The sequence below is a fragment of the Antedon bifida genome, chromosome 1 (assembly GCF_963402885.1).
Source record: "Antedon bifida chromosome 1, ecAntBifi1.1, whole genome shotgun sequence".
NCBI lineage: Eukaryota > Metazoa > Echinodermata > Crinoidea > Comatulida > Antedonidae > Antedon > Antedon bifida.
Window position 1 is genome coordinate 20,463,024 of NC_136226.1, and position 26,727 is coordinate 20,489,750.

The following is a 26,727-nucleotide window of genomic DNA, read 5'->3' on the forward strand; positions in this document are numbered from 1 at the left end:
GTCTGATGAAATTGACCTTATGTCAACTGATGAAATGATGTATTCGATCTTTTACATTGCGTATGATTGATTAACAGGATGAGAAAACATCCAATTTTTATTAAATATTAGTTTTTATTTGGTTTTATAGGTACGTTCTATGATTGGTCAATATTGACATTTGACCCTTAATCACAAAGGATTTTTTTTTCATAAGGTGATTGAATAGACACTTATAATCATAAAAATGTAATAAAAGACCAAATTGTGCTTCAATAAATTTGTTATAATACATATACATAATACATTGTTGTAATTGGTCAATTTTGAACTTTGACCCCTTATATCTCGAAAACGCTTCCTATCCTGATCGATTACCTTCCATATTCGTAATCTACGGAAAATTCTAGTCTAGAAAAGTTGGATGGCAATTTGTCCCCTTTCGGGTGGTGATTCCCCCCTCCTGCCACCGGACTATAATGCAGCAACTATACAACGTCAGGCTAGGCCTTTGGCTAGCGTACGATGTTCGCACGTTACCGATGTTTATCAGCTAGGCCTACAAAACAAGCCTATCTAGGCTAGGCCCAAAGACCGTTCACGAGAGAACATTTAGGTAGTGCATTGTTTCTCTCTTTTATCATAATTTACCATAAAACGTACATTTAAGAAAAGGAATGACCTGGTTTAATTTTTTTAAAGTAATATTTATATGCATTATTTTTACAAAACGTCACAAATTGTAGGGAAGGGGTCTTTAACTATTAAATTAACCTCATCTGTATTCAAGTTTATTTGGCATGTTTGACTGTAACATTATCATCGCCTTCAGGGTCATCCACTGTGCGCTTTCCATAGGGTTGGCGGTTTGGGTAACGATTTGCAGATAATAGATCGGCGAACTTGTCAATGAATGTGTCCAGGATATCGATACCGTAACTAGATAGCTGGTCTTTGTCTTTGGGCCACAGCGTGCAGTCAAGCAATTTGAGGCATGTGATTTTTTTGTCATGTTCAATGTCTCTGAATCGAATGGACATACACTCCATTATTTTTTCGGCAATTACGACCATTTGATTTTTGAAGGCCGTGAAAACTGCGGGTGAGCCATTGGAAAGTCGGACAAGCTTGTATGTTGCATTACCAGGATCAGCGTCCGCCCGTACGATTAGGTCACCAAGTGGACCCATGGTAGCGATGTTTTCAGTTTCTAATTGACAATATGATTAAGCGTTGTGGATAACTGTTCCAAACATGATGTGGTCTGTAACAAATCGATGCTGCCTTTTTGGAAGTTACGGCAAACTTTTGATAATGGCACAAGCACAATATTCATGTATAGAAGGTGGAAGGCAAACTTCAGGCTTTTAAGAATCTTCAGGTATCCTTTTAGACGGGTTTTTTCTGCAGCTGGAACATCGGAGTTGTCTGCTCTCTGGGCCTCCAAGTGGGCAACAATAGCTGGTTATTTCTGTATAAGTGCAGAGCAGGACCTTGCTTTGTGTTGAATTCATCTTGTGCCGTTAGCCTCGCAGGGTTTTAAGACGGCTTCCTCCATTAACTCTCCAATAACTGTCAGTTCTCTGAGTCGCTTGCTGTTTTTTCATATAGGTAATAAATTGATTGCAGCATATCAATTACCATTTCGATACCCGAGACACCTTTAAAGGCATCCTTTATGGCAAGCTCCAACCTGTGACTTGCACAATGGATTACAACCATCCAAGGTACTGGAACGTCCCGTTTGAGATGAGCAGCGACGCCATTGACACGCCCCATATTAACACAGGCCCCATCGGCACAGAAGCTCACCAGTTGCTTTTTGGGGTCTATGCCAGCACACTTCATTACATCTAGCAGGAGCTCTGTCAAACCTTCGGCATGGGCGTATTTAATATTCCTAATTGATAACAACTTGGTTGATACTTCAGCATTTGTAGCGAAAGTGACATATACTAACTCTTTTTCTAGGTTTGCCACATCGGTAGAGCCGTCTGATAAAATAGAAATACACTTTGCTTCTTTAATTTTATTTAAAGCTCAGGTACAGGCATGAATTTTAAATATAATATTTGGTTAATAGTACATAAATAAAAAATTTGTAATAGAAATCAAGACGAAAAAACATGAATTTCCATTAATATGGTCAAATACAAAATTTGGCAAAATTCTGCCATGAAAACCAGGAAGACATTTTTTTCAGTAGTTAGGTAGTTAACCTAATGTAATAACATGTCTGGTGACTCCCTAGAAAGTGAAAAAAGATGGTGGATATACGGTGGATAATTTTTGCTATAGCATGAAAATAAAAATCTGAAGTTGAATAAAAATACCAGAAATGTAATATTCAAGTTATATTACCTATATTTATTCATCTGATAACATTTTTTACCACACCGTTTATTTTTAATAGTTTTTTAAAATGCCTCTCTACAAAATTTGTGTACAAAAGAATAGAGATTTTACTGTGTAATTTGAACTATCCCCCCACTGATAAGAAAGTGCTTATTTTCAACAAGCTTGTGTAACACAAATAAAATCCCAAAAATTATGAAACATAGGGGAAACTATAGATCGATAATTATTGGAATGTATGATCAATAGAAATTTTTTGCCCGCACCTGGCCTTTAAGGTTTCATTCTCGATTACCTCTCCAATTATTTTGGAGAATTCCCTACACTTGGGCTCTGTTAAGTATGTGTGACCCAGTGGCACTTTGTGTCGTATTTCCAGCTGGGCAATACGAGGAAACTTACTGAACGGAATCTCTTCCAACGCCATCATGTAACAAATGTCCATGAGTTTTTGTACCTTTCCTCGTTCCTCTGTTTCACCTTTGGACATCGAATTTCCAATTTTAGTTTGAGTGTACAGTTGGGCACGGCTAAATGGATTACTGTCCATATTCATGGCTCTTTGATGTTGTTCAGACCTGGAATGTTTGGTAACCTGGTCCCGTTTTAATGTGCTTTGATCACTTATGCCGTCTACAAATGCCGGACTATAGTTTCTGTATCTATTTATTCTATTGACGTGCAAAGCACAGACTGAGCACCACATCTTCTCAAGGTACTCACCATTCGTATTACTTTTTAGCTTAAGCCACGCTCTAAATTCTGTTTCTTTCTGCCACTTCTGAGCAGTTACGAAACGAACAGATTTCTTAATTTTTAATTTATCCATGTTGAGATAACAACAGAACCACAAGAAGAGTAGTGTCACAGAAAAACAGAATGTATGTTGTTGGTTTCATGTATTATAGCAAAGGGTAGATATTAAACTAAACAATAAAAATAAACACAAGATAGACGTATGCTTATTTATTTCTTTATTTTTCTCTTCAGTAATAAAGTTTAAAAAATGAATTCTGGGCTCGCACTGGCCGATCGCCAAGTCGCCATGGGCGAAAACGTTTCCAGATTGGCGAAAAATAAAACGGCTACTTTAGCCATTTTGGCGATGATATATGATAAAATAGATAATCAAATAATCATTTTGGCGAAAGCATAAAGTCCAACTAAAAGGTCCATTTGTCGATCTCCAAGCATTTATTATCACTTTGTTTACTTCACGCTCCATTCTTCGTCAACTTGTTTCGTTGTATCAGGTGTCTCTTTGTTATTTCAATATGATGGAGATAGCAGAGGTAGACTGCACAGAGAGACAGACGTTACACGACACATGGATGATGAAGTCTACCCAAACTATCACGCGCTGCACAAACGATCGACGACCGCCGACGGCTATTTACCGGGATTGTCTATTTTTCGATAGAGGTGTACTTTTCAGATTAAAAAGAAACATAGTATCTTCGATGAATGACGTATTAATCTTATCGAAATCAAATATTTATGCGTTATGCATTTTAAACTTGCCAATTTAATGTAGTTTCATATTTTACCCTTAATAAACTTCCCTCGTGTGTGGTCAGTAGAGTAAACAAAACAACATTCGGGAAATGGTAGAGTCTAACGGGGATTTAGCTAACACACACGTGCATTTACAGCTGAGCGGGGCCAGCCGCCGGCTTCTGTGTTGTTGATATAAATTTCTCCCCCTGACAGAAAGAAGATGTGGTACTATGTGATTTGGCCTATATTATCTTACGTTCAACAACGATATGAGTGTTCGTTTGCTAGGAATTTTCCTCAATATTTTTAGCATACGACGTACCGTCGTACATAATTTTGTAGGCCTGGGCCGGTGCTACTGCACTTTCGCACCTCTTGAGCATACCCAATTTAAAAACGTTCACCCGCTGCGCGGTGGTGACCGTGAAGTCTCAGGGCACGATTTTCGCCTGGTATGTGACGGAAGCCATCAGACAAACATGACCAGCCAAGCGTAAAAACAAAAATAACATAGCGTTCAGAGGATTTCAGAAAACTGTAAAATGTTTCTTATTAAATTGATAACTGTATGAATGCTGTATGATTAAAAACAATTTGAAAAATTGTTTTGATCATATAAAATACAACGAACATTTAAAAAAAAAAATTATACAGTGATTTAGGCATGGTTCTCTCTCTAAATGCCTTACAAAAACTTTAAGGGAACAGTGTATAGACCTTGAAATAGATAAATTGACTAAAATGTTTTTACCATTATATTTCAACAATTTTTAATTTTGGCTAAAAACCGATTCATTTGGCTAAATAAAAAAATTGGACTTTTTGGCTATAGATAAACTGATTTGACTAAAATTCGCCAAATGGCTAAACAAAATGAAATGTTAGTGCTACCCCAGGAATTGATGTTTAATAACATTTATTTTACTATACAAACGCTTGTAAACGTCACGAAACATAAGGCAATACCTTTCGTATCAGTTTGAATGACTCGCGCTTGCACACACGTTTGCACAAGCCAGCAAATAAAAACCTAATACCAAACATTCATCATGAGCAGGAATCGTGTTGAAGTTTGTTGTCACAATTCGCCAAGCAATTTGCACACGGCATGCACTTTGCTGCCCTCAATTATTTAAAAGTAAAAACAAAAACATAACGATGCATGTCGTCGATCTTTACAAAAAATAATTATATCTCTAGGCCTACTACTTTTTGATGAAATAAACCAAACAACACAAGTGACGGTTCTTGACTAAAATTTGGAGGCTTCAGAAGAGCCTGCGATGTCTAGACTAGACTATGTAGCCTCACACTAGTTACCTAGGCCTAAAACCTGGCCTAGGCCTATAGCTAGCCGTTGTTCATTGTTGTATCGCGAAACCATGCGATCCGTTTCGGTAATCGCGTAGCAATTGTTTTATTTTGTGTCGCGATTTGCGATGCGATACTGGAGAGATTTTTCCCTGCACTCTCATTTTTCTGTAGTTACTTGTTTTTTACTTTTACTGGATTTTCTTCTTCTCTTTGAGCCTGGCAAGGTAGGAGAGATGTTTTCCTCGTCATCCTTTTGTTCGTTGGTGTTAATCTCTTTTCCCTTTACATTCTTCTCTGTGGTCGAGGCTGTTTTAAGGAAGTCTGTGATCTTGCCTTCCTTCTCTTGATGTTCATGCTGTTCACTTTCTTCCTTGTCTTCCTCTTCATTGCCTGTACTTTCCTCCGTGTTTGAAACTTCATCATTAATAATTTCTTTGTTTTCATGTGTGTTAGCATCTTTCGTATTGTTCTTTAACGCTGACACGTTCCCACATATCTTGAATTAGTTGTTCTCCAGAGTCATAAGGTAGTAACTTTTCCGCACTGCACTGATCTTTTCTATGCCCTTCTAATCCACATGCCATGCATACGATATTATTTGAACATTTGGATGCATTATGCCCGATTTTTAAACACCTTGAGCATTTGATCCTTTCATCCGTTTGCCCATTGTGGAAGAGCCTAACTTTAAAGTCATTTATCTTCAGGAATCTTGGTAATGGTGTTTGTAATTTGCCAACATAAAACATCCGATCACCATTTATACAACTACTGAGTTGCCCATCAATAATTGTTATTAGCTTTACTCTATCTTTTTGGCAATTTATAATCTCCACAAATTCTTGATCCTTTGTATTCCAGTTATATTTCTTACTTTCAACACACTTCATCAGTACCTTATAAATATCTTGTGGTTCAACATATTTATCACCGACAGTATTTACTTCGTCTACTTTTATGAATACCGGTTTCACTTTACCAGAAGCGTCCCGGGATGCCGCATCGTTGATCACATGATCTGAAGGCGAGTCTTTTGAGTGACTAGGACGATTCGTCGTCATTTTTTTCAAAGCTCAGAATTTTGGCTAATTCCCAAACGAATCAAATATACACCGTACCTGGTTGTTCACTTATACTATGAAATCCTTTAGATTCAATATATCACAAAATTCAAGCAAAAAAAAATATATATATATATATTATAAACTCATCAGGCAAAGAACATTAATTCTAAACCGCCCGGTGATATACTGAAATTTAATTAATTAATTTGAAACGATAAAGATGAGGAAATCTGTGAGAATGAGAAAAAGTCGCCCCAACCGAGACTCGAACTCGGACCGCCTGCTTGATATGCAGATGTCCTAACCATTAGACCACTGGGGCTTTCATGGTATTGTTCGAACTCGATTGGATAGCGACTCTTTAACATTCTCGGCGTGGTACGGCGGAACAGCACTAGTCCTCAGTTGTACGCACGCGCACCAGAGATCAAATTGATACGCCCTCATCTTACAGTATTTTTATTCACGAGGCGGGATCTCCGAAGAGATACTTTTATATATATAAACTCATCAGGCAAAGAACATTAATTCTAAACCGCCCGGTGATATACTGAAATGTAATTAATTAATTTGAAACGATAAAGATGAGGAAATCTGTGAGAATGAGAAAAAGTCGCCCCAACCGAGACTCGAACTCGGACCGCCTGCTTGATATGCAGATGTCCTAACCATTAGACCACTGGGGCTTTCATGGTATTGTTCGAACTCGATTGGATAGCGACTCTTTAACATTCTCGGCGTGGTACGGCGGAACAGCACTAGTCCTCAGTTGTACGCACGCGCACCAGAGATCAAATTGATACGCCCTCATCTTACAGTATTTTTATTCACGAGGCGGGATCTCCGAAGAGATACTTTTATATATATAAACTCATCAGGCAAAGAACATTAATTCTAAACCGCCCGGTGATATACTGAAATTTAATTAATTAATTTGAAACGATAAAGATGAGGAAATCTGTGAGAATGAGAAAAAGTCGCCCCAACCGAGACTCGAACTCGGACCGCCTGCTTGATATGCAGATGTCCTAACCATTAGACCACTGGGGCTTTCATGGTATTGTTCGAACTCGATTGGATAGCGACTCTTTAACATTCTCGGCGTGGTACGGCGGAACAGCACTAGTCCTCAGTTGTACGCACGCGCACCAGAGATCAAATTGATACGCCCTCATCTTACAGTATTTTTATTCATATTTATATATATTATAGATATTTTTAGTAAGTTTTTGCATAGCTGATACACGTATACGTCTCCATAGAGAAAAGTATATCGCCCTCGCCCTTGTGATGGAAGTTGGCAACTTGTCTAAATATCTTTAGTGGGTCAAAATAAACCAGAAAACGTTGTTGCCCAATCTGTAGCCCTGTGGGTGTCTTTTATGGGTCTTTACAAGATGGCGGCCAAAATATTCAAATACTGTATTGTGTCTAATAAAAGCCTCCCCCTAATCTCTGAGATTTGAGATTTTTTCCATTGCAGAGCTTTTTACTTCATACGATCAGGGAAACCACAGCACTTTCTTCTGTTCGTTGCATCTGGATCTCCTCTATTTGGATGCTCATTAACATATCATGCATATTTATGAGTTGTTAGCTAACCGTCATGTTTAGGAAATTCTGAGCTGATGAGTTTGGAAAAATGGTAAACTTATTTTGATATTTTTTTTTTCTTCATTTTTCATGTTTTGGGGACAATACAACTTCAAATATAGTTTCCCTTTTGTAGCTTTCTTGTTGTTCGCAGGATTAACTAAACTAACTCTTCTTTTACCAACCGGTTTCGTCTCTGTTTTCTTATACGTAATCATGTCACTTTTGTTGGACTCAGTTCCTTTAAATCATTATCGTTAAAGATGTGTGCATAATACTTTTTTAATGTTCACACTGGACTCACTATCCAGCTGGAACGATTTAACTTCCTTCATGTACTATCATTGTAGCGTCTATTCTAGAGCATGTACTTACTGAGTTTACTATTTTGTAAGGATAAATTCCTCATCACTATCATCTTGTAATTCAACTTGCTTGACTGGTTTATGCTTATATTGTTTCTTTTCTCCACTTAAACATTTTGCTTTAAAATGATTATTCCGTCCACAGTTGCTACACTTCTGACCCCAGGCAGGACAGCTCTCTTTCTTCCTTTCATGACGCCTACCACAATACTGGCATTCCACATCGGGTGCTCGTTTTCTCTGGATTAGTGCTTTCCGATGTTCCTTAAACTGCAGTTGTTTCTTACCATGAACAAACTACTTCCTCATGTGTGATATCTTTGATTTGGACATCTGTTTTCTCACACGATGTACAGATATCAATGCATTTCTGTAGTGTCAACTTGAAGTAATTTCTTTCTGGTATTCTGGTGTCGCAAACCAATTAGTATTCGGTCTCGTAAAAGAGCACCTTCTAGATTTCCATATTGACATGTTTTAGCCAGAGTTCTTAATGCATCTACATAAGCATCTATTGTTTCACCAGAATTTTGGTCTCTCTTGTTACACAAGTAATGCTCATACATCTCATTGGTTTGTCCAATGCAAAACATATCATTGTTAACATAAATTGTTCCAGAACTTTATCAATGTCATTTTTATCAGCTCCTCATTATCGAATTTCAAACCATCCTATAAAGTTAATGCATCTGATCCAGTACATGTTAATAAAGTAGCTGTTCACTACCTTTCTTATTCAGTCCACCTGCTATCTCATAATTGTTCCACATTCTTGAACTTTTTCCAGTTCGTACACACATTACCTTTCATGTCTAATTTCAAAGGTATTGGTAAATTAAATGGAACATTTATCTGAGCTGGAACAGCGTGCGCTTGTTCTGCAGTGGCCTCCATTTCATTTATCTAGTACAATATCACACACACGCTCGTCGTAGCTAGCTCATGTTACGTCACGAACACTGCATACACATACTCATGTACGTGTCTCTTCAGTCTGTACATGGTATACTGGGTACAACTAGGCCTACCTTATAGTTGAATTTCTAACTGTTTCTCTACAGCAAACTTCGATCCTTCACAAACATACAGTTCCTTGATATATACTGTATATGATCACTTCTGACACCATGTATCGACTTACGTCTACAATAATACAACATAAAGACATAACATTCATGTATTGTTTAATGGTTACCATCTCATAGCTCACCACTACGCCCTCTATCTTTCATGTTAACATCGTTACACAAGTAATTTATAATTTGGTTTAATAACCTTACAATAACAAAAAGAAAATAGTGCGCATTATGAAAATCGCTGGAAAAACCATTAAGTGCAATGTCTGTAATCTAGATGAGTTAGAAAGCTGTCTGCCATCATGAAAGATACTACCCATTCCCTTAATTTTAAAGATGTATTGTCCCTTGAAACACAAAAAAATGAAGGTCAAAATATTCAAAATTTAAATTGGCCATATCAAAGTAATATTAAAGTTATTCACATTAAGTCGAAAATTCGAGCTAAAAGCAACAATTTTACGTAATTAACAGCTAAATTAATTTGATTACATTTCGTCTGGAAAATCGTCGCGAGCGAAAGTAAACAAAGATTTCAAACCATGAGTATACATTATGCATGATGCTAATTAGGATTAATTACAACTCGTTACGGTTGAGAAGGTGTTTTTACACAGATCGCGAGGAAGTTTTATGATTATGCATACAGAGTAGCCAAATAAGCGCGTTGCATTATGAGATATGTTTTGATCGAAAACTTTGACTGGAAGTCAAAGTTATTTTTTGAACCAAAAAACGTCTGTATTTCAGTTAAATGATTTTTTTTTCGACTAATTTTTGGTGAAAGTTAATAACTATTATGATACTTCAAAATGACCCACTTTTTTTCGAAATCCTTTTTTTTTTTTTTTTTGGAATTTGACAAAGGGACAATACATCTTTAATATAACTGTAAATAGAAGTTGACGGATAAGAGCAATTAGAAGCAATACAAATAGGATTAGATATTCTTTTATTCATAACACCATACATATGTATAATTCTGAACAGAGCTCCTTTCCATTCAATTTATCAGGTAGCCATAATGATGTCAGTTTAGACATGCATGTTCCCCATACCCATTCTATGGGATTTCTAGCAGATTGGCCTGGTGCATAAGCAGTGATAAATAGAGCGTCTAAGCCAGTGTCCCAAAATAAATTTGTGTGTATTAAAGTCACAGCCACCACCTATGATTATAGAAACTACCGTTCTACCTTCTTGAATCTCATCTTTAAGAGCAACAGGTCATTCACATGTCAAGCAGCTGTGCATCCCATCGCGATCCCGCTTTAATTTAAAATGAAAACGGTCAGGATTTCCGGCGGGATTTGCGTAAAATCCCACCAGGATTTATGGTCAGGTTTCCCAGTGGGATTTTACACAAATCATGTCAGGATCCTGCTTGAATTTAAAAAGAAAACGATCAGGATTGCCGGCGGGATCCTGCTGGGATTTGCGTAAAATCCCACCGGGATTTATGGTCGGGATTCCCGATGGGATTGTATGGATATATAAAATGAAAAGCACCATCAAATCATATCGATGGTAATGTATCGGTCGAAAGCAATAAAAAAAAATTAAATTGTAATGCAAGGTTGTTGGAATGTGGAGTTATTTATAGTCGACCTTCTCATTTACACACTTCTCAATTACGAACCTTCTATTTTACGAACGCCGTTCGAACGATGACGTCATCAGTAATATAAATTATAATAAAACTTTTACGTACCTATTAATTTATTATATTCTTAATATTAAACTATCCAAAAACAATTATTTCATAAATAAAGCAAAGCTTATTAAAAACGATCCACTATTTATTTCTAGTTTAAAAGTTGTCTAGGCCGTTTAGTTTAGGCCTAAGCTAGTGGTCAGGAGATCATCATCCCCACTGCTGGAGTGCATGGAGGAGAGCACCCTGCACATGTTTTTGAAAAAACCAAAGGTTGATCGCGAACTGCAATAAGGCTAGCAACGATGACCATACATAAATTAGTTGGTTTGTGCATGTTTTTACGATATAAAAAAACACTTGACTATTATTTATTAACATTTTAAAACTTTGTTGTCAGTCGTCGCGTAGCCATTTTTCTGGGAATTCCATTTTACTTGCTGTGTCTCCACCACACACACATATACATAGTAGCTTAAAAATTAAAAATATTTGCGGATTTGATATTATTACTTCAAGAACAAGTTCGTAAATTACTAAAAGTATTGAGGAAAATTCCTAGCAAACGAACACTCGTACGTATCGTTGTTGAACGTACAGATAATATAGGCCAAAGCACGTATCACGTCTTTCCATCCCTCAGGCTGCGCCGAAGCGTTGGGAGTAATTTATACCATCCCGATTATTTATACACACAACAACATAGAAGCCGGCGGCCGGCCCTGCTAAGCTAGTCTGCAATAAATTGCAAGTGTGTGTTTAGCTAAATCCCCGTTAGACTCTACCATTTCCCGAATGTTGCTTGTATACTCTACTGACGCACTTCACGCACGAGGAAAGTTTATTAAGGGTAAAATATGAAACTACATTAAAGTCTCAAATGCATAACGCATAAATATTTGATTTCGATAAGATTAAGACGTTATTCATCGAAGATACTATAATGTTTCTTTTTAATCTGAAAAGTACACCCCTATCAAAAATTGACAATCCGGGTAGCATTGACAATAGCCGACCGTCGTTTTTTTGTACAGCGCACAACACGTGATAGTTTGGGTACAATACAATACAATACAAATCTTTCTTTATTCTGGAATAGCTCTTTCAATACACAAGTACTGGTCTCCCAAGAGGTCCAGATTTGAATAAAAAAATTAGAAAAATAAAAGTAAAAGCTATAAAACTATGTACAATAGAAGTTAAACAAGATTTTTAAATTCAGTTTGGCTAAATGTCTCATAATTTTTACGGATATGTACAGGAAGATTATTCCAAAGGTTAATTAAATATTCTCTTTCCATAAATATTGTTCCATGCTGGAACATTTAGAGTTTTTGTTGATTGACTTCTTGTATTTTTTGTGTGAAAAGTGTCCATAAATTTGAATAGATTTGTTAAATAAGATGGTGCTAAACCCTGTAGGCATTTAAATAGAATAATTAATAAATCATTTTCCCATCTGTCATGGACACTTCCATTTTAGTGAGGACATCAATTCTGTTATAGGGGTGTACATATCAGCATAAAGAATGATTCTAGCTACTCTATTTTGTACTTGAAGACGATTAACAAGTTCTAAGTTACAATTTGACCAAACATTACTACAGTAATCAAAACAAGGTAATACTATTGCATTAGCAAGTACAGTAGTAGTAGTAGTCCAAAATTTGGAATATAATATCTTAATCTACGAATAATACCGTTACGATACGTTGTGATACTCTAGAAGCTACTTGTTCAACATGCTGTTTCCATGACATAAGTGAATCAAATGTAACTCCAAGATATTTAAAATTGTCAACTCTTTCGACATCATTGCCATTAATAGAAAGAGAAATATTATTGAATTTACTAAGTGATATTCTAGTTCCAAATAACATAAATTTTGTTTTCTTTATATTGAGTGTTAGTAAATTGTTATCATACCAGGTAGTGAACTTACTAACATTTTGATTAATCATGTTCTGTAGAAGAACTGGATCAGATGGGGAACATAATATGGTTGTATCATCTGCATACATGATACATTTATTATTTATCATATCTGGTAAAGAACAATTGACCCTTGTGGTATACCAACAGTAATAGGTTTAGAAAATGATAAAGATGATTTGATATTACAACTTGTGATCTTCCTGATAAGTATGATATAAACCAATTTAAGGCATTACCATGCATACCATATTGTTTTAATTTACTGAAAAGCAGGTTAGACTTCATCATCCATGTGTCGTGTAACGTATGTCTCTCTGTGCAGTCTACCTCTGCTATCTCCATCATATTGAAATAACAAAGAGACGCCTGGTACAACGAAACAAGTTGACGAAAAATGGAGCTTGAAGTAAACAACATGATAACGAACAAAATAAATGCTTGGAGATTGACAAATGTACCTTTTAGTTGGACTTTATGCTTTCGCCAAAATGATTATTTGATTATCTATTTTATCATATGTCATCGCCAAAATGGCTAAAGTAGCCGTTTTATTTTTCGCCAATCTGGAAACGTTTTCGCCCAACGGCGACTTGGCGATCGGCCAGTGCGAGCCCAGTCCACCTTCTTCGTCAAAACATTTCCATTCAGAAACAGAAAGACCTGAAAACAAACGTAATGAAAAATCGACACTAATAATCAGCGACTCAATTGTAAAGGATATAAATGAAGGAGGGCTTAAAACAACCAGAGTCATCTGTATAAACGTGCAAAAGGTTGTGATATAAATAATAAATTGAGTGATATCAGCAAGTCGAATCGAACCACTATGAAAAAATTATAATTCATGTGGGTACAAATAACTGTGTATCCGAAGAAAAAGTGCAACCAAGGAATTGCCGATTTTAAACACGCGTGATAGAAGAGCTGAAACTTGATCTACCTAATTCACAACATCAATATGGTACATGACATCATTAAAACAAGGGTAAAGGACGTGAACACTAAGGCAGCACAATGGATGCGGAAAGACAATATAGAAGACACAACATGAAAACAACAGAAGGAAAACGGCTATCACAAAACTATGTTTCTCATTGTCAGAAGTGTGTCACCACGCTACAAGGGAATGTTCACACAATCACGCAATAAAATGTTTCACTTGCCATAAGACAGAACATAAAGCAACTGCACTCAACAGCGTAACAGCGAATGGTATTGCGACTTTGCAAAACGTAATCAACATCATGAGAACAATAGATTATATTTTCCAAAAAGAACTATTGACACAGAAGAGGATGTAAAAAAAGTAAACGGCGTCAACTCTTAAAATTGCCTTTAATAATGTGAATCATCTCAGACCTAAAATATATGAAGTTTCATCCTTTTTGAATAACAATAATATAGAAATCTTTGGTGTCGCTGAAACATAAATAAACAATATGACAGTTTATGTTAATGGGTATAAATGGTTTGGTAAAAATAGAAAGCTTAAAAATGGCAGCGGGTGTTGGCCTATTTGTGTTTGTTTGTTGATCGTTTTTGGCTTTAAAATCAACTGAACATCGTGTTTCTGCAGCTAGCTGTACACGGAGCATAGTTGTTTGCTTGACATAACAGGGTATCCGCATCACAGGTCTCTGCCTATATGGCAAGCCAAGACGGACATAACTATGTCAAGTTGACCTCGCTCATGTTATGTAGACATCGCTCATGTTGAGTTTACACATAGCTCATGTTATGTTGACATCGCTCGTGTTATGTTGACATTGCTCGTGTTATATAGACATCGCTCATGTTGAGTTTACACATAGCTTATGTTATGTTGACATCGCTCGTGTTATGTTGATATCGCTCGTGTTATGTTGACATCGCTCGTGTTGAGTTTACACATCGCTCATGTTATGTTGACATCGCTCGTAAAACTTTATTTGAGGTATCCCACGTCCGGTACAGAGGGTTAATCGTAAAAAAAATTCAAACTAGATCGTGAACATAATTTGTACCCTTTTGCTGTTACGTACGTTGAAACACAGTAGGCCTAAAGTTTAACAGGATGTACGGCCTATAGAGGGCTTTGGTTTCCAGAAAACTATTGCGGACATGGAGGTGTGGGAAGAACACGAGCCACTGCCACTTCACTTTAACCCTTGTTAAACAAGCCACTTAATAGATTGCCTTGAGCAATCAATTAAAAGTCATCATTAACCTTGGTGATTAGTACAATGTTGTTTACTGTTGCTCATTAACAAATTGTAATATATTGAATACCATTAACCGCAGTTCTACTTATTACATTACTATGTACAGTAGAATTTAATACACTAAACAGACACCAACATTGTAAATTTTTAACCATTTCATACACAGTCATGAGTAAAATAAAGTTTCTTTTCCTTTTTCCAGATATTAATGAAGAAAAAAAAGAAAACCTACAAATTATGGAAGAAATGTAAGTTTTTAGATTGATTATTTAAGTTAATTTTTGGTTATTCATTGTGATTGTAAAGTCTATTTTTTTGGGTATCCGCTGTCTGTAGCCTATTGAAATTGTTTGTGCAAATTTTTCACATATTTGTGTGCAGAGAGTAAATGCAGTTACTGTAGGTCTAAAAGTTAAAATCTAAATTTTATTTCATGAAATACGCTTGTGCAAAGTAATTATCAAAGCTCAAACTTCATGCTAGCAAATTTTCTAGAATGTTTACACCATTGCTTAGTGTGCTACTGCATAATTTGTTTAGCACTGAGGATGAAAGTAGTAGTGTAGCTTCACAAAATGGGCCAGAAGATTTTTATTTATAGGAAAGGTTGTTTTACAGAATTATATCGGTAAATAAAAAAAATTTCATATTAACTAAACTTGTAGAATAGGCAATCTATCATTTTGAGTGAAAGGAATTGCAAACAGAGATTTTTTTCTTTTAATTGTTCATATTATAAGGTGATTATTTTTTGAGCATCACATCTTTGTCACTAGTCCCGAAGGTATGCAAGTTAGCTTAAATATGCAAATTAGGGGGGAAATTACAGAGTTACCATATCTTTAAAACTACTAATCGTAGCACAGTCTGGTTCAGAATATATATGTAGGTATGATCATTTCAATAATGTTTTATTTAATTATAATTTCAATTTGAATTACAAGAAGGGAAGCTTATTATTCTATATCATTTTTTAAAATAAATAATATATATTGTAGGCTTTTAAAACTAAAATAGGACTTGGATAGGCCTAGGCCTACCGATGTAACAGTTGGACACCGTAATGCCTCATGGTGTCCTATTTGTAACTATTGATATTTTCGTGTATAGTCCACCACAAAACATGAATTACACTTTTAAAATGCCAAAATATTAATTATACATATTTTAATACTATATAATTCAATACATTTAAAATAATACTTATGGAATTGGTTTTACTCAAATACCGATGCAACAACAACACAGATGCAACTATTGGACGCCAGCCATAAAACTACTGCGATGATTAACAACTATGATCTCGACATCAAAAATATCGCTCGACATAGAGCACACGTGTCCATGCGACCCCATGTCTGTGAAGTTGGTTACTAGTTCCTAGTTCCTTATTCAAATTCAATTAAATGGACAGTCATAAATATTTAAAAAAACAGAATTTAATACGTAATATTGTAAGTAACTGGCTTTACGAACGTTATAACACGTGACCTACTTAATTTTTTCAAAATATTTTGGTATGGATCGATCACACTTGACCTACTTTACCATTTTACTTTACCTTTTTTGCGTCTGCGCCCTCTACGCCGAATAAATAACTGGCTTTTTACTATTTGCCACCCAAGTTCTGCGAACTTTTTTGCATCGATGCCCTTTACGGCGAATAAGTAACTGGCTTTACGAACGTTATAACACTTGACCTACTTAATTTTGTCAAAATATTTTGGTATGAATCGATCACCCTTGACCTACTTTACCATTTTACTTTACCTTTTTTGCGTCTGCGCCCTCTACGCCGAATAAATAACTGGCTTTTACGAACGTTATAACTCTTGACCTACTTAATTTTTTCAAAATATTTTGGTATGGGGTCATTCCATGTCAAATCACCCAATGGGTTAAACCCTACTTTCTTCAAATTTTCTCAAATTTGGTTTTTGGGTTATTTTTAGCTAAAAAACCCAAAATGTTTAATTTGAGCGCCATACGACCAACGGTTCGCGCTACGCGCCATCGTTTCTTCACGATTTTGCGCAAAATCGACGCGGCGGGCTATATTTAAATGACAAACATGGTAAGCTTCTTAATTAGTTGTGAATTATAATAAGTTAGTGATTCCAACATAATATATAGTCATACTACGGTTACTTTGATTTGTTGTTATTGTTCAACAATGGTTTTAAAATATGTAACACTCACAGTATACTGTATAGATTGTAATTATAATACTAAATATTAATAATGATCTTGGTGATGAGAGATTTAACTGTGATGTTATTCATTAAAATTAATAGAATTATCTACTTAAGACTTCCGATACAAAATATTCATAGTATACCATACAGTACTTACACAACAGTCACTGATATTTTAATATTATTATTAAGCAAGACAATTCGCTAGTTATTAAAAATGTAAGTGTGCTCCACGCAAAAATGTTTGTACCAGCTATAGGTTAAATGTCAAAATAAGGTGTTTTTAAACATTTTGTGTATTTCTGTTGTATTAGAACAAATATAATTATATATATTGCGAGTTGATTGAGACTAAAATTATAACTTTCTGACTAGTGATTGCTGAGATATTGATATGGCTATTTTCTTGACCAATGGTCAAAAATAAAGTTTCACGGTCAAAAGTTGTCCATTATTAAAGTGAATAGAAATATGTATCTTCTGAGTATTTTGACACCAACTATGACCATATCCGCCCAACAATTTCTGAGATATGAAAAGTGTGCTCCAAGCCAAAAATATTTGTGCCGGTTATATGTCAAAGGATAAAATTAAGGGTTTATTGACAGTTTTATGATTTTTATTACATTAGAACAAATATAAACATATACGTTGCGAGTAATTTGAGACCATAATTATCACTTTCTGACCAGTGGTTGCCGAGATAATCATATGGCCAATTTAATGACCAGTGGTCAGAAAAGGGGTTTCCGTCCATTTTTGGCAAAAGTTTCCCATTAGAGTGAATAGAAATATGGGTCTTCTGAGTAGTTTGGTACGAAAAATATTCCAATACACCCAGTAGTTACCAATCGATAAACTTTGTGGGACAGAGTGCCCTCAGGTTCCTTTGTGACAAAGTAAATGGTAAACTGTGGTCGTTTTTCTCTTCCATGGTGAATGCAATATTTTGATGTTGAGAGTTAAGGTGTATTAGAAAACTATCTAAGTCCACCTTGTTGTGTTGCCAGATGATAAATGGTGATGATAAATCTACATATTGAAGCCAAAGTTTTGGTCGCTTGTTGGCGGAGTAGAGTGCTAGCTGTTCGAACTCTTCCAGAAAGATGTTGGCGTTGACTGGAGATAAAGGAGATCCCATGGCCGTGCCTTCAGTTTGTTCAAAGTATTGATCACGCCACTTGAAGTTGGTAGATTTTAGTCATAGTAGAAGTAACTCATGGATTTCTTCTGCAGAAAGTGTTGTCCGCTGTTGGAGTTTATGGTCAGCCTGCAGTCGATGTTTGACTATAGTGCAGGCTTCCCTAACTGGAACATTGGTAAATAAAGACTTGATGTTTACCTTGGTCCCAGGTAAACGTCCTTAATGATTTCCACGAAATGCTGAGAATTCTTCACATGATGACCTGTTAGTCCTACCAGTGAATGTAGTATCCTTGCTAGATGTATTTTGCCAGATTGGTGAGCCTCTGGAAGAGACAATAGGACGTAGTGGTATGTCCTGCTTATGTATCTTAGGTTGCCCAAAGAGTCTGGGACAAGTTGTTGCTGATGGTCGAAGTTGGTGGTAGGTAGACTTGGGTAGAGCTTCAGAACGATTTAGTTGAAGAAGCTTGGCTGCGATCTTCCTCTCAAGGGATTGAGTTGGATCTTTCTTGATTTTCCTATACGTAGGAGTGTTAAAGATCACTGTAATGATTATAAAGGAGCTAAAATTGTATTATTGTATAATTAATGAATAACAATATAATAAAAATACTAATATTAACATTATTATTATTGCGAAACATTAGTTCTTTATAATTTCTGAAGCTAGTGAAGAATCCAGATATATATTCAATAACGAAAACTTTTAAATTGGACAAAGAGAGGCCTCGCCCAGACTAGGCCTACGTACGTGTTTCCCCAAAATAACATGGTAGCCATCCTCAACTCGATATAAACCTTAAATAGCATTTAAACAGCTTTAGTGTGTTTTGTTGATCACTAGCATATTCAAAACAATCGTATTTTAGGGGGAAATTTTCTCCACCTTCCTCTCGTCGCCCCTTCCATTACTGTGCTTTAAAAATACATAACAAGATCAATCCCTCATGAATATGTACGAGAATATCTGAACTTTCAAAAAACTTCTGATTTTTTTTTATAGATGTTTGAAAAATACATGATTTTTGGCTTAAAATTTGAGTGAAATTTGAGTGAAAGTTAATATAAATAATTGCTATATTGTGTTTTATTTGTATTGTATTTTTAGATATTTTGAATAATAATGTTTAAAGGAAAATAAAATAACTTGTTTGAAGGTCATAACTTTATAGAAAGGTTATGTAAAATGCCAGGTCATTTGTTGATCAAAATGTAATCGTACGTGACTGTGCAACACTGGTGGGGCATACTGAAATTCCAATTAAAGTAATAGTAAATGTCATACATATCAAGGTTGAGGTTGCTGCTGGCTTGAGATTTCTCCCAGTTGTGATTTTGAGTGTGTATGCCTAGTCCGAATTTATAAACTCCAGCCTTCGTAATTACCATGGTGATGTGGGTATAAGCCCATACTTGGTTATAATCCCACCCCTGACTTTTAAATAATTTTCATGTAAAATGAGGAACTCTGGTATAAGCCCACTCATTAGTTTAAAGATCTAGGTGGCGTAATACATTATTTTATGCCCTCTATAGTTGTATTATCGTCTTGAAAATAATGCGACCTCTATAGTTAATTAATTAATTAATTATATATAGTATAGTATATATAATAGTATTTCTATCTTGGAAAGTTGTTTTGAGTAGCGTAATGGTTGCCATTTTGAAAGTAACAAAAATTTACCAGCCCCAATAGGGCAACATCGTGTTTATCACAACACGCAAAAAAAAAATTCTGAAACAATAGTTAGTTTTTGTACTATAGTGAATTTGTGAAACTGTCATTATTTTCACAATTTTGCCCCAAAACTTTGATTTGTGCATAATTTTTATAAAACAATAAAAATAATTCAATTTTTTTTCATATTTTTATTTGTTATACGTATCTTCATCAATATCCAGTTGGAAAAACGTATTCCATAAGAATTTCTTATAGAAAATATAGTTTTTATCATTGATTAGATAAAAAACATGAAATCCAAAAAATGCAGTAATTAGAATGGTTGATTGAACACATTTGATCGGTGACAAAAATATGAATGTTTTCTTCTTTTCTAATTTAGGCACCTAATAATTAAAGATTATGTATAACTTTTTCTATTTTGTTGCAAATCGTATTTCTCAGTCCGGAGCTTGTGAAAGACATGAAAGTATTGGCTAAGAGGAAAAAAGATGATCTTTGGTACGATGCTACAATACTGGAATTATTAACAAACCAACTTTCACAGGTATGTCAAATTGGCACTTTTCTATGACCTTAATTAGGTGATTATTTAGTCATTTAGAATAAAATGATCAACTATTGTTACTATATAAAATCTTTATTATTATTAGGTGATCATTTGGAATAAAAGGATCACCTATGAAATCTTTGTTTTTATTTATTTCTCTCTACAAGTTTTGTGTAATTATTTATTATCTCAAAAAGTTAAATGTTAATTATCACCAAAATTTCACAATATCTTTCAAATAATTTAACTTAATCCTATTAAGCTTTTCAGCATGATCACTCATTTATACGCCATTTTGTGAAATCACAATATCAATCATATCTCCATAACTCGTCATCACATATCAATCAAATTCACTATACATAAACTTCAGGTCAAAGGTAAAAATATTAGCAAATAAAAACGCATGCGTACACAGGGTCATGCGCGTGAAATATCTCATTAAAAATTTAAATAATTGAAAATTACGTTTTGATCAATTTAGAGCATGAATTAGGCCATTTGCGTGTTTAACAAAAGCAATTCAGAAGAAAAATGTCTTGAGCAACATATTAACAATTAAAGTTTAAAAGATCTCAATTATCTCAATTTTTAAAACAGGGTTGTGCCCACAAATGGTTCTCGAATACACATAGTAATTTCAGCGTTAAAAAAATGGCAATTTCAAATGTATGTATGCCGCAGGACTATAATACATGTTGTTTACAGGAAAGAAAAATAGGCTTGGTGATTCGTATGTTATCAAAATTAGCACCCTAGGAATATTTCCAAAAGAAAAACTTGTCACAAAATGAGACAAACCCAATTTGTGTTTTTGTATGTAACATTAGGGTTGAGAGATGAAGGAAGAGGATGGGTGCAAAGAGGGATACTTTTTAAATATATTTGTTTATCCACTCAGTATTGAAATATTTGTTTTCATGTTTTATAAATAATATACCACTAATAAAACATTTGCGATTTAATACTTCTTGAAACTGTCACTGTCGATTGAAATAGTAAAGTACATACACCAGTACGACGTTTATATCTTTTTGTAATTAATAATTAATACAAACGTTGAAAAGCAACTGTCGGTAATAAAGTTTATTTGTATATGTGTTGAGATCTTTGTATATGTGTTTATACATCTAACATTACCCACACTCACAGTAAGAAATTTGCGCTTCAAATGGCGACCAAAAATGGTTAATTATGAATTTACAGTATTGTCAAAATTTGATATACACTACTTATAACTAACTACAGTATTGCAATACTATGACTACGGTCACACTACAGCCTCAAGCCTGGCACGACTCACCGCGATTGAGATTTCAAGCCAGGCTTGAGTTTATTGGGATGTCACACTATTTGAAATTCTGTTGGGTTGTTCTCTGAACGAAACTGGAAATCAGTCGGCTAGCTAAATAAATTATGTGAGCCAATCTGTAGTACATACTTACAATTTTATTTAGAATTCACTAGGCCTATGCATTTTGTTGTTGCATTGTAGATATTTTAAATTAAAAATATATATGTAATCGACTGATCGTAAGCATAGGCCTGCCGCAGACAGAGGCGGCATTCTATCTAATATTATAATAGTAGGCTAGCCAATGCTAGTTTCGTCTTCAATTCAATCACTAGATGGCAATGCACAGCGTACAAAATGCAGGTGATCGTTACGAAGGACCTCAGATTAAAAGAAGAAAAATTAATGCACAAATCTCTTTGATATCTTCATGTGTTATCTAAAAACTTAACCGAAAGCCGACGAAATTGAACTTGGAATGTTCTACCATTCATTGCCAAGCAATTCTTCATTATCGTAAACTTACAACGGATCCCACCCCGGAAATTGCGGATAAGGTGGCCAAATCTGTTTCTGTGATGGTAAAAAAACACTCCATCGATCCTAAGATTGGACCTCATTTGGCACAGGTCAATCCAGTTCCAGGCAGATTTTATTTCCTACCTAAAATCCACAAAGCAGGCAATCCTGGTAGACCCATTATTTCGGGCAATGGCACTGCTACAGAGAAAATTTCTGAATATGTGGATGATTTACTTAGACCATATGTGACTGATCTCCCTTCATACATTCAGGACTCCACGGACTTTATCCGCAAAATTAACCAAATTCAAAATTTACCTAATAATTCTGTTCTGGCTACATTAGATGTTTCATCATTGTATACTAATATCCCTCACGAAGAAGGAGCCGACGCATGTATTTTAAATTACATACAAATTCCAGGCAAAACGCCTACTAAAGCTCATTTACGAGAACTGGTCATGTTGATTTTAACCAACAACAATTTTATTTTTGGAAATGACCATTACCTTCAAATTCATGGCACAGCGATGGGCACAAAAATGGCGCCATCTTTTGCAAATTTATTTATGGGACAATTTGAGGCCAATTTTCTGTCCCTCCAACCAAACAAACCACTTGTTTGGTTTAGATACATTGACGACATCTTCATGATCTGGACCCATGGTGAAGATAATTTGGAATCTTTTCTTCTCAATATTAATGCAGCCCACCCAACTATCAAATTTACAGCTACCAAATCCACTGGTAGCGTTGATTTTTTGGACACTATAGTGAATAGAAATTACAAGAAGGAATACATCGAAACTGCTATAAAGAAACAAAAGATATTCCTCGATGTCAAACACTGACGTACAAACCACGTCAGCCAAAAAAATCGACCCGAGTGCCATTGGTCACAACCTACCACCCTAGGTTGCCTCCATTACGGGCTATTATTGAGAAACATATGCCCATTCTACAGTCCACAGAACGTCTCAGGACTGTTTTTCCGGAACCACCCATTATTGCATTTCGTAGACCTCCCAACCTTCGTGATATATTAGTCAGATCCAAATTTAAGAGTGAAATTAACTCTCATGACAGCCAAAATTTGGGCAGTCACCTTTGCAGCAAATCTTGCAAAACTTGGTCATTGGTTGATTCTACTGAAAAATTTCAGAGTAACCAAACTGGCCGCATTTTTCGGATAAGACAATCAATTAATTGTCTAACCAAAAACGTCATTTATCTCATATACTGTAATATTTGTGGCAAACAGTACGTCGGAGAAACAAAAAACACTCTCTGTATGAGAATGACACAACACAGATCAGCTATCAAAACATTAAAGCTTGATCAACCTGTAGCCGAACATTTTAATTCAGCTGGTCACTCGATTGCAAATTTCAGAGTTATTGCAATAGACCACGACGTCAAATGGAGCGACAAAACTCGCAAAGACAAAGAAAACCACTGGGAATTACTACTTAAAACCACAAAACCTTTTGGACTTAACATTAGGAACATACTCCCAGATCGGTAAAATTATTCCATTGACTACCAAAATTTAAGTTTCAATATTAACCACCATTTTAGCTTTTTTTAGTTCCAGTCCAAAATCTTTGTTTTCTACTCTTATTCAGTCTCCACCCACTATTCAACACGCTGTTTCTATTGTTATATTTCTTTTATTCCTGTCCACCCAGGCAGCACTTGCCAACTCATATGCTATGACTTTATCCAAATTCCCTCACTTGCACTGATGAAGGGCTAGTGTTGCCCGAAAGCTCTGCTAACTTTTCTAGCTGTTTACTTGATTGTTTTGATTTAGCTTTTCGCTTTTTTATTTGTATCTCCATTGAGATCCAGCCACTGATACCCACAGCATTGTCATTTTTTTCAGTAATTTGCCTTTGGATTTATATATAGTCTCGGTTGGGGCGACTTTTTCTCATTCTCACAGATTTCCTCATCTTTATCGTTTCAAATTAATTAATTAAATTTCAGTATATCACCGGGCGGTTTAGAATTAATGTTCTTTGCCTGATTTGTTTATATATATAAAAGTATATCTTCGGAGATCCCACCTCGTGAATAAAAATACTGAAAGATGAGGGCGTATCAATTTGATCTCTGGTGCGCGTGCGTACAACTGAGGACTAGTGCTGTTCCGCCGTACCATGCCGAGAATGTTAAAGAGTCGCTATCCAATCGAGTTCGAACAATACCATGAAAGCCCCAGTGGTCTATATGGTTAGGACATCTGCATATCAAGCAGGCGGTCCGAGTTCGAGTCTCGGTTGGGGCGACTTTTTCTCATTCTCACAGATTTCCTCATCTTTATCGTTTCAAATTAATTAATTAAATTTCAGTATATCACCGGGCGGTTTAGAATTAATGTTCTTTGCCTGATTTGTTTATATATATACAAGTATCTCTTCGGAGATCCCGCCTCGTGAATAAAAATACTGTAAGATGAGGGCGTATCAATTTGATCTCTGGTGCGCGTGCGTACAACTGAGGACTAGTGCTGTTCCGCCGTACCACGCCGAGAATGTTAAAGAGTCGCTATCCAATCGAGTTCGAACAATACCATGAAAGCCCCAGTGGTCTAATGGTTAGGACATCTGCATATCAAGCAGGCGGTCCGAGTTCGAGTCTCGGTTGGGGCGACTTTTTCTCATTCTCACAGATTTCCTCATCTTTATCGTTTCAAATTAATTAATTAAATTTCAGTATATCACAGGGTGGTTTAGAATTAATGTTCTTTGCCTGATGTGTTTATATATATATATATATATTCTAAAACTTTATCGTTTTGATTTAGCTTTACCCTTTCTTTTTTTTCGAGTGACCAGCTGAATTAAAATTTTCGGCTACAGGTTGATCAAGCTTTAATGTTTTGATAGCTGATCTGTGTTGTGTCATTCTCATACGGAGAGTGTTTGCCACAAATATTACAGTATATATGAGATAAATGACGTTTTTGGTTAGACAATTAATTGATTGTCTTATCCGAAAAATGCGGCAGTTTGGTTACTCTTAAATTTGTCAGTAGAATCAACCAATGAACAAGTTTTGCCGCAAAGGTGACTGCCCAAATTTTGGCTGTCATGAGAGTTACTTTCACTCTTAAATTTGGATCTGACTAATATATCACGAAGGTTGGGAGGTCTACGAAATGCAATAATGGGTGGTTCCGGAAAAACAGTCCTGAGACGTTCTGTGGACTGTAGAATGGACATACAGTATGTTTCTCAATAATAGCCCGTAATGGAGGCAACCTAGGGTGATAGGTTGTGACCAATGGCACTCTGGTCGAATATATATATTTATATCTGTGTTTTTAAAACATTAAAGCTTGATCAACCTGTAGCCGAACATTTTAATTCAGCTGGTCACTCGATTGCAAATTTCACAGTTATTGCAATAGACCACGATGTCAAATGGAGTGACAAAACTCGCAAAGACAAAGAAAACCACTGGGAATTACTTAAACCCACAAAACCTTTTGGACTTAACATTAGGAACATACTCCCAGATCAGTAAAATTATTCCATTGACTACCAAAATTTAAGTTTCAATATTAATCACCATTTAAGCTGTTTTTTAGTTTCATTCCGAAATTTTTATATCTCTACCAAGCTACCTTCTTTTGTTTTCTACTCTTATTCAGACTCCACCCTGTCTCCTTTTGTTGTATTTCTTTTATTCCTGTCCACCCAGGCAGCACTTGCCAGTTCTTATACTATGACGTTATCCAAATTCCTTCACTTGCACTGATGAAGGGCTAGTGTTGCCTGAAAGCTCTGCTAACTTTTCTGGCTGTTTTACTTTATCGTTTTGATTTAGCTTTTCGCTTTTTTTTTTGTATCTCCATTGAGATCCAGCCACTGATACCCACAGCATTGTCATTTTTTCAGTAATTTGCCTTTGGATTTATATATATATATATAAAAACATAGATCAGCATGCCATAAACAATTTCAATTTAAAATGTATATTGATCAAACAGGTTATGCAGGCTGTTCAAGAAGTGAACACATAATCTTCCTCTTAAATTAATCAAGCCTATCATTAAGAATATCAATATGATTGCAATTTAGATTATTAAATGTATATGGTAGTCTATGAAAAATTTCCCTCCTGGTACAGTCGACACGGTAAAAGGAATATGCAATAAATGTCTATTACGTGTACGACTAAATAGTGAAATTAATGAACAGTCATATTTAGAATTTAAAATATTATATAAATAAACCATATCAGATATCGTGGAAAAAGCAAAACTTCCATTGAACAGCGTCGACATGGAGAAATTGAA

The 26,727-nt window shown here is 35.5% G+C and overlaps 1 protein-coding gene across 2 annotated transcripts in view; it reads left to right on the top strand.

Moving 5' to 3' along the window:
- Nucleotides 1-26,727, top strand: part of LOC144844447 (histone-lysine N-methyltransferase SETDB1-like) — a 258,872-nt gene that overhangs the window by 16,881 nt on the left and 215,264 nt on the right. For both annotated transcript variants that reach the window (XM_078701370.1, XM_078701379.1), the window contains exons 3-4: nucleotides 15,236-15,281; nucleotides 20,500-20,602. In XM_078701370.1, the coding sequence (XP_078557496.1) occupies nucleotides 15,236-15,281; nucleotides 20,500-20,602 (149 nt within the window). The remainder of the gene's footprint in view (nucleotides 1-15,235; nucleotides 15,282-20,499; nucleotides 20,603-26,727) is intronic.